At 27.9% G+C, this 9,995-nt stretch overlaps 3 protein-coding genes across 4 annotated transcripts; 2 read left to right on the top strand and 1 right to left on the bottom strand.

Annotated features, from left to right (window-relative positions):
* Positions 1 to 6: 6 nt before the first annotated feature.
* On the top strand, positions 7 to 1,660 carry LOC119679192 (eukaryotic initiation factor 4A-III). Its single transcript, XM_038091401.1, has 4 exons — positions 7 to 155; positions 211 to 577; positions 647 to 838; positions 899 to 1,660. Exons 1-4 carry the CDS (start codon positions 23 to 25, stop codon positions 1,404 to 1,406), a joined length of 1,200 nt encoding a protein of 399 aa, XP_037947329.1. The 5' UTR covers positions 7 to 22; the 3' UTR covers positions 1,407 to 1,660.
* LOC119679191 (4-hydroxybenzoate polyprenyltransferase, mitochondrial-like) lies at positions 1,626 to 3,380 on the bottom strand. 2 transcript variants are annotated; one of them, XM_038091400.1, is made up of 4 exons: positions 3,063 to 3,380; positions 2,694 to 3,001; positions 1,930 to 2,627; positions 1,626 to 1,871 (listed from the first exon to the last, which is right to left on the bottom strand). In XM_038091400.1, the coding sequence occupies exons 2-4, from the start codon at positions 2,992 to 2,994 to the stop codon at positions 1,647 to 1,649; spliced, it is 1,224 nt and encodes a 407-aa protein (XP_037947328.1). In that variant the 5' UTR covers positions 2,995 to 3,001; positions 3,063 to 3,380; the 3' UTR covers positions 1,626 to 1,646. The 2 variants fall into 2 exon arrangements, with proteins under 2 accessions (XP_037947328.1, XP_037947327.1); XM_038091399.1 differs by having other exon boundaries at positions 2,694 to 3,007; positions 3,063 to 3,379.
* A 2,798-nt stretch (positions 3,381 to 6,178) lies between these two features.
* Positions 6,179 to 9,090, top strand: LOC119684344 (high affinity copper uptake protein 1-like). Its single transcript, XM_038098370.1, has 2 exons — positions 6,179 to 6,381; positions 8,640 to 9,090. Exons 1-2 carry the CDS (start codon positions 6,319 to 6,321, stop codon positions 9,069 to 9,071), a joined length of 495 nt encoding a protein of 164 aa, XP_037954298.1. The 5' UTR covers positions 6,179 to 6,318; the 3' UTR covers positions 9,072 to 9,090.
* Positions 9,091 to 9,995: the final 905 nt, after the last annotated feature.

The following is a 9,995-nucleotide window of genomic DNA, read 5'->3' as shown; positions in this document are numbered from 1 at the left end:
TAAATAAACTTTATATATCAACATGGCAAGAAAGTCTGCACCAGCTGAAGATCTTTCCAATGTGGAATTCGAAACCAGTGAAGATGTTGAGGTCATACCAACTTTCAACTCTATGAACCTCAAAGAGGAATTGTTACGCGGCATATACGCTTATGGTATGTATACACACAATATATTTCTATAACTTTTTACCAATAAATTGTGTTTTAGGGTTTGAAAAACCTTCCGCTATACAACAGCGTAGTATAAGACCAATTATTAAAGGGCGCGACGTCATCGCACAAGCACAATCTGGTACAGGGAAAACAGCAACTTTCTCTATTTCTATTTTGCAGAGCCTTGAAACAAGTCTACGAGAAACTCAAGTATTATGTTTATCGCCGACTCGTGAATTAGCTGTACAAATTCAAAAAGTTATACTTGCTTTGGGTGATTTTATGAATGTGCAATGTCATGTGTGCATTGGTGGCACAAATTTGGGTGAGGATATACGAAAGTTAGATTATGGTCAGCACATAGTAAGCGGTACACCAGGACGTGTATTCGATATGATAAAGAGGCGTGTTTTGAGAACAAGGTAATATATTAAAGAATTGAAATTATTTCGATTTAAATGAAGTATTTACATTTAAAATTGTTTTTTTAGAGCTATCAAAATGTTGGTACTTGACGAAGCTGACGAGATGTTGAATAAAGGTTTTAAGGAACAAATTTATGACGTATATCGGTATTTACCACCAGCAACACAAGTTGTACTTATATCTGCTACATTGCCGCATGAGATTTTGGAAATGACTTCTAAATTTATGACGGATCCAATACGTATTTTAGTAAAACGGTAAGGACATACATATAATAAATTATTTTAAAACATTACATTAATATTTGTTATTTGTAGTGATGAATTGACTCTGGAAGGGATTAAACAATTTTTTGTTGCTGTTGAACGTGAAGAATGGAAGTTTGATACCCTATGTGACCTGTATGATACCTTAACTATTACACAAGCAGTCATATTCTGTAATACTAAACGTAAGGTAGATTGGCTCACAGAAAAAATGCGAGAAGCAAACTTTACAGTTAGCTCTATGCATGGCGATATGCCGCAAAAAGAACGTGACGAAATTATGAAGGAGTTTCGAGCTGGCCAATCACGTGTGCTAATAACCACTGATGTTTGGGCCCGTGGTATTGATGTACAGCAGGTCTCGTTGGTTATAAACTATGATCTACCAAATAATCGTGAATTATATATACATCGTATTGGTCGTTCAGGTCGGTTCGGACGTAAAGGTGTAGCCATAAACTTCGTAAAATCTGATGATATACGTATTCTACGTGATATTGAACAATATTACTCTACACAAATTGATGAAATGCCCATGAATGTAGCAGATTTAATATAATTACAATTTTTATTTAAGACTTTAACATTACAATTTAATAATACATACAATGGATTTAATAAACAACACAAATATTAAACTAAATTTAATTTTTTTTACTTAAAACGTTAAAATTATCTGGTTTTAGGTACTTATAAAATTAATATTCTATTGTTTTAAACATTTCCGCTTTGGTATAAAATAATTTTATACAATTTTTGTAGTTATAAAATATAATTCCTATCTATTGTAGAATGGGAACTACCTGAGCACTTCATGCTTGTTCGAAATTTGCATTAACGTACCGGTGGTCTGTTGTAGCTGTGGTAAACTGCCACTTGTTAAGTTTGTATTATTACTTTTTTGGTCCTTGGGTTTTAATAGTGTACCCAAAACAATACCCAGAAATAATATAAGACCAACTTGATGATTTGAAAAAAATTTCTTCGCACAATCGGTTGGATTATCAATGTTGAGTGAATATATCTACAGAATAAATATTATGGTTAATAAACTAATTACAAATACTTGGTTAAATATTTACCTGTTGCGTTAAGTGCGCTCCGACTATGCCCACAGCAGCGTAATAGGGTAGTGTTTGATCGCAAGCCATACCAGCAGCTGTTAAACCCGATAGCATAGAAGCAGTAAATCCAGACAACCATAATTTAGTGTTTTCACCGAATCTTAATGCAGTTGATTTTATACCAATTTGTAGATCATCAACTTTATCTTGGTGTGCATAGATAGTATCATAAACAATTGTCCAACATATACCAGATAAATATAATGGTAAGCACGCAGACCAAAAAACTGAGCCCTGCGTTGCGCACCATCCCAGAAGAGCACCCCAATTAAAAGCCATTCCTAAAACAAGTTGTGGCCAGTATGTTATGCGTTTCATAAGTGGATATGTCACAACTAAACCCAATGAACATGCACCTAATAATATTGATTCCAAATTTAACTGCAGCAGTACTAATAATCCTAAACTAAGTTGAGCTGAGAGAAAAACTATGGCATCAAATTGTGTTACTTCACCACAGGCTAATGGTCTCGTACGTGTACGTTCTACTTTAGCATCAATATCTTTATCCCAGAGATCGTTAATTGTACAACCAGCACCGCGCATAATGAATGCACCAGTTGCAAAAAGTCCAAGCATAGTAAAATCAGGCCAACAACCAGCGTTAGCACTTAATGCTATGCTCCAAGCACATGGCCAAAAAAGTAAATATGTGCCTAACACAAGTAAATATGGACACAATTATACACAGATCCAGAAAATTTTACTAAGCTGTAGCTTACCTATAGGTCTATCTAAGCGCATTAGACGCGCATATGGTGATAGTGCTGTACGAATTTCCTGTAATAAATTCTTTGTAATTACTTGATTATTTTGTACTTGAATTTTAGGTTGGTTTTTATGATCTTCCGTTTGTGAAGATGAGCTTCTAGTTTGTATAAGTGGGTTGTGTTTTAACCTATGACATTGCCATGAATGGCTTTGTAAAAGTTGCAATTGTTGTTGTTGTGACATACTTAAACGTTGATATATTACAGCACATGTTGCCGGTTTAAATCGCCCACAAATCGTGCGTATCAGCATTTTTTAACTGTAACTGAAACAGATTAATTTTATTTATATTTAATATACATTTACATATTAATATTTACCTTATCAATTTCTTTAATGGCAAGAAATTTTTGATTATTTTATTTGCATATGTTGCGCGTGCAATCCAGCCCACAACTGTGGGTCACGGATTTTTTGTTGTTTTAAAATAAATTTGTTTCTACCTTGAACTTTTCACATTGGAAATGGGAACTGGTTTTAAACTGATACATACTTCAATAAGTAATATAAAGAATAATATTATTCTCTTATTGTTATTATGAAAATTTATTTGAGTGTGTTACAAAACACCCTCCGTGCTTTCAGATTACTTATTAGTATGTTTTCATACTCATTGTACTTGGCCATAAATTATATGGCATGTTACAAGAAATGACACTCCTCTTCTAATTCGACAATTCTAATTCGATAGATAATAACATTAAAGACGTAATTTACATTAAACAATGACAAAAAATTGAGAAAAGTTTAATAATATTAGTATGCGATGAGTTATTTTATATTTTGTATAATTGTTATTAATTTTATGTGCTTATTCTTTATGCTTTATTAATACTTACTTTGAATGATAAATATTGAGTGCGATTTAGATTAGACATGTGGTGTCATGCCAGGTTATACTTATGAATCATATGTTATGATCACTATTGAATCTTCTAAACAAAAACACATGCTAGAAAGATTTCAAGAGTTATTATTTAAAATATAAAAGGTGTCGATTCATTATTTTTCGTAGAGAAATATTGAAAAACATTCAAATTTAATTTAAATTAATTAAAAATATTACTTTAATATTATGCTATTGCCAGTATTTTCCATGCATACTTTTAGGGGTAACATATTACAAAGATTACAAAAGTACCGCCAAAATTTAAATTTGCTAACGTCAGTTTTTAATGCTTGTTTTATAAGTTTCAAATTAATATTTTTTTTTATTTATTTATTTATATTTTTATTTCTAAATATTTTTATTTCTTAAATATAATGTTAATAATTAATAAATTTCAAGACGGTAAAAGTCTCAACCATGCATTAAAAAATATCTACCTTTTAAAAGTACAGCATGCGAGTAGTCATTAAAAGAAAGAAGGTGGACATGAATATAGATTATATATAGAATTCGTTATAGAACATACTTTAAGGAAAGAATATTGCTCATCTGACTAAGTCCATGTTAAGAAAATAAATTGATTAATTTGCATTTAAATATAGTGAAAAATAAAAATTTATTTTTGTTTTTTTTTTTGTGCTGTTAAACTTCCGCAATCTAGGACAACATTGTTCGGAATAAATTAATTTATTATAGAAGGTGTTTGTCACTGTTTTAAAACTATTTTGGTTTTCGAATAGCCTGTTTATAAATTTAAGAGTGCAGTAAACTAGAATTATCATTTAATAATTTTTATTGAATTTATTTATTTACTATATGTAAAAAGAATCATTTATAATGTAGTGCAAGAATTTACTTGAAATGTATATTTGAAACATTCTAAATACCTTGATCACTTTACACTTAATTTTTATAGAATATATTATATTCAGATATATTTTAAGTGATTATGAGGCAATTGTGCTATTAATTGCTTGTTTTATTTAAAGTGTATATTTTGATATTTTTATATTTTCAAAATTAATTGAATTATTGTTGTATGAAATTGTTATTTTTTTTCAAATGCCCCTTGTCAATATTCTTATCAAATGTGTGTTAAAAAAATAATGATGCAACTTTTTGTCTGATTTACTCATACCTGTTTAATGACTTGAAATGGCAAATGGTCAATAAAACCAATGTTCCAGACTTTATAACGAAAATGTTAAAGATAATCTTTGCTTCTTAATTATTTGCACAAAAAACATTCGTTTAGAAATATATAATTAAAATGAAATTTTGCATATTATTCTGCACCTACTATATATACAATTTCTTCCGTTTGATTTATGATAGTCGCAATGGGGCTTATGAACTCTCTGCCGGTGCCATAAAAGTTTATTAGAACTTTTTGCTTGAAAATATTATGTTGGAAGGAAGCAATGTATGATATACTTTTCATTTTTCAATTTCTATATATAATATCTTAGTTTTTTTTTATGTTTTTTAGAATTTTAAAAAATTGTAATAATAAATAAAATCACAAGCAATAATTTTTTATGTAATTAAAAAATAGGCTATATAACAACTATAAGAAATTCACTAAGTCGGGAATATTTTTTATAATATAATTTTTTAAATAATTCATTTAAACATTCAAAATTTTAACGCATTTGTAGAGTTTTTAACATGTCTATTTTTTTAACAAAGATTAAAACCAATTTTACCAAATTTAAATTTCACCACAATTATGCACTTTGCCCCAATAATTAAAAAATACGATGAATTCATTTTGCACACGGCCCTACAATATTGCTAAAATGAAGTTTTTTGCACACGTTTTAACTTGGCCAGAAAAATAAAAACGCCTAGATACACCTATTTGCGGCTATCAAATCCATTTTGCTCGTGTTAAGGCAAAGTTGAAAAATAACTGGCATAGTAAACAATAAAATTCGCATGAACAAGAGACTGAAATAAATTACAATAACAAAACAGGGCAAAAAAAAAATATTTGAAATCATTACTCTTAAAACAATTGAAGACAGCCGATTTGTGTTGTTATCGTAGCCTAAAGATTCTTATCAGTTTATTGCTAAGACAGAAGAAATATATAGCCAGTTTTCAAAGGCTACTCTTTTGGGCTACTATTAATTTTTATGATATTATATTCAATATATGAAATATTTTAATTGTATTTATTTACTACCTTTTTCCAATGTTAAACATTTTAATTATTTAAAAATTTTTTATTGATTTTATTAATTAATTGTATATTAAATTACTTAAAATTCTCTTAACCTAAATTATGACTACCTACTTAAGTTTTGTATTTTCTCAAAAGCCTCTATACTTTAGTGATAAGATACGTTATTTTTCCCCCTGTGCCGCTGTTTATTGTTTTCCATTTTCCCTCACTGTTACAAAGCAACTTTCCCTGTACTTTAGTTCATTGTTACTTCACGATAATATTATATATTTTCTTTACACAATATTTGCGCTTATCTATTATATAGGATTACCACATATTCCCAGAGTTTTAAAAACCCTCGGCAAATTTGTATGGAAATTCAGTGTAGACGTAGCCCGCGTTAAACAAGTGTTACCGTACTTACAAGAACAGTTTTATTTAACAAATTTCTTTATTGAACAATTTAAAGAATTATTTGTTTATTTAATAAAAAATTTTATATAATATTTTACACATAATGGATATGGGTAGTGGAAGTAATAGCACCACTGTGGTGAAAAAATGTCCAATGATTATGGTGGTAAGTTAAAGCTTCATTTTAAGCTTTTCAAAATAATAAAGAAGGACTTTTTAAATTTATAACTATTTTTAATTATTTTGAGTGCAAAAATTATTTTTAAGAATAAAAAAATATGTCTTCTTTCAAAAAGGAATCAAATTCAATTCGTGGCTTATAGTTTTAGTTTGTCACGATTGTGATATTTTAATAATTGATTTTACATATGTATATACAAAAAAAATTTAGTTTTATAGAAGCAATATTTTTTTTTAAAGTTGGTCTTAGTTATTGTGACGAATCTTGGGTGCCTCTCATTATTTATTCATTTTGGTTTAAAACTTTATTTCAGCAGTTTCTAACCCTTATTAGAATAAGATCTTCTTTAAAGCTAAAATCTATTCTATACTCCATTCATCTTTGCTAATCTTAACTATTTACTAAAATAAAACTATGCTTTATTGCATCACTTTAATAATATTATTTTGGTGAAGTCAAGTGCGTATGAACCAAAATGCTTGGTTCCATTATATTTAGTTCATTTATATTTAGTTGGTAAATTTATTGATGTTTTAGTTTACAAAATTATTTGTAAAATTTATTTCAAGAAAAATTTATAGATTATATACCTACGTTCTCAGTTTGTTATATCCACTGATATATCCAAACAATATTATAAACAAAAAAATAGTTCTGAAGAAATAATTAATAATGAAAAAAGGATGCATGGAATAATACCCTCTTCACCTGCTCTGTACTACGGTATCAGTGCTGACGGTCATTGTATAATATGTAGGCATGCTATGAGACTGGGTTTATCCTATAATGACAATATTTGTCGTGATTGTGGCTGGAGGATGAGGGTTAAACAGTGCTCCATCTTATGTGTCAGTGCTCATTTTTAGCTAGAAGAGGATCGATTTTCGGGTCTAGTTTTCTTACCTACATGTTCGGGCTGTCATCCTGTACAATTAGGAATTTAGACAAGTTTATAGAACTGTCAAGTGGATTTATCTTCATCTAATGGGGGAGTTGTTGCCTATTCTGTGGTACTATATTCCAAATTTATTTAATCTAATACTCGCAGAAAGACAGCGTGTATGTATGTCTGGACAGGCTTTTGCAGAAATTTCTCCAATTTTGTTCTCTTCGATTTCAATAATTAAATTTTGTTATAAAATAATTATTAAATAATCTTTCAAAAAAGTTCCTTGTGGCCACCTCCTATTGTAATTTCTCAATCTACAGAAAATTTTTGGTTCTATATCTTTTTTGACTATAATAATAAAAGTGTACCATTGTTTTGGTTAGGATAACTAATCAATACAAGTGTAAATAGTATCGTTAGAGCTCTTATTATATATATCTAGTATATTTTAGCCATTTAATTTCTCTACTTACAGTTATTAAATCCAGTATCTCAGTTCCAAAAATAACTACTTTAAGTATTTAGAAATAAAAGGACATTTATAATTGATAATATATTGTAAATAATTATTAGGATAATAATGATAAGGTAAATGTGAAGATATTAGTTACTTTGGCAATAATACATCAAAGATTATAGCAGTATTATAACTATCCTCATGACATGAGTTATAGAAAACATATATAGAAAACGTTCACATATATAGGTATATATTTTATAAAACTTTAATATAAAGTTTCTTATTTTACTTATGTTTAAAAGACAAAAATATAATTCAAGTTTTATTTTTTATTTTAACTATTTTCCAATGAAAATAATATATTTTTTCATTTTAGGTTCTGTTCTGTAGTTTGGGCTATTTTAGTTCCAGCTTTGTTAGTTATTTTGTGAAGAAGCTAGTATGACCGTAAATAAATATTAAATTTATTTTTAAACCCAAAATAAATTCAAAATTCTTAGTTATATTGTATTAATTGTTTTCCTAATACAATTCTGATGAACTAAATCAAAGTTCTCTACAGCCCATATATCATACAAAATTAAAATCACTGTTTTCGAAATTAGTTTCCATGGGTAGACAAAGTGAAAAAGCAAAGAATACTATCCTAATTCAATGTTTTATTTATTTTCTATATCGGTTTTATTATGTCCTTTAATGTACAGAAGTTAGTAAATCCTGAATCTAATTAGTATTTTTATTATTGTTAGACAGAGATATCATAGCAGTTATGTTTAGACTTCAGAATGCATATATTTTTTGAGAATTTGTCCCAATTTTTTTTTTTTTTAATAAACATTTTTCTTAGTTCTATTTAACATGACCAATAAAACGCAAATTCTCTCTTTCTTTCAGTTTCATGGTGGTCACTGTGAACGTATACTTTGGACCACATGGGTTGCGTCCACAGTTTCTGAATTTGCTTGGTCTTGTGTGGCTTGGTTCGCAATTTGCTTCTTATATGAAGCCTTAAAATTTTTACGCGAATATTTAATTATAAAAACAGCACGTAGGGAGCAAGAACGTATGGCTGCAGAGCACAGTGGCGATTCTAGTACTCCTTTAGCAGAAATCAATAATAAAACATATTTTGAGCGCATTTTGTCATCAACACATATTTTACAAACAGCTTTGAATGGTATTCAAGTTATTGTGTCCTATCTGATAATGTTGGTGTTCATGAACTTCAATTATTGGCTTTGTCTATCCTGTATTTTGGGTTTGAGTATTGGATATTTTTGCTTCGGTTGGCTTAGACTAGGATCTAATAATAATTGTTGCAATTAATTTTTTTATCCAAATTATATACGTGTTTTCTTATTTAAACTAAATCAGTTTGTTTTATAAGTTTATTTTCATTTAAAATATATAATTTAAAATTATGTGTTATGTATATTATATTATATAAATCCAATTTTTTATCCTTTAAAGTGATTCGATTAGAAAATATATGTCTATATATATATATTGTTTATAACTGGTATATTTATTGCATATTTGTATTTTTAATTATATTTTGGAATACCTAATTCGTCTTCAATTTTTAAAAACATTTTTATTATTGTTTTCAAATTTAAAAATAATTTAGTTTTATATTTATTTAAACTTTCTTAATAATTTTCAGTTTATAGTAATGCATTTATGCAATAGAACTCCAAAATATCCAAATTCCGTCCCATATTTATTGCCATATATATGAAAAACTTAAATAATAATATTCACAGGCATAAACTATTTTGTAATAAAATAATATTCTTTAAAATAATGAAACCATCAAATATTATGAAATAGTTATTTATATAAATGTATTTATGATATTCACGCTTTCTATATTTATATATAGTATAGAATTGTATTAGATGATATACATCATATATATTTTTCATGAATAATTTATTTTTTAATAAAAAGAAAAGTATATAAAGAGCTTTAAATGCTTTGATTAAATTTAAATAATTCTGAATTCTAAACAACCGGATTGACATTTTAAGTAAAAGAACTTAAATAGAAAAATGCCTTTACGAATGTGTAATTATACCTTAGTAGAAAGATTAAATTAAAAAGGACTACTACTCTGAGAGCTTGGAGACATGATATTTAATTATTAATCGAACGCGAATATGACAATCGTAAAAAAATAAATAAGCACAAAATCATTCATCGTTTTTAACTAGGATATCTGTTCGACAATAAAATATAAAACGTGGTAGT

This window comes from Teleopsis dalmanni, chromosome 2 (genome assembly GCF_002237135.1).
Source record: "Teleopsis dalmanni isolate 2A chromosome 2, ASM223713v2, whole genome shotgun sequence".
NCBI lineage: Eukaryota > Metazoa > Arthropoda > Insecta > Diptera > Diopsidae > Teleopsis > Teleopsis dalmanni.
The sequence above is the reverse complement of the archived record's forward strand: the minus strand, read 5'-3'. Positions and strand labels throughout refer to the sequence as shown.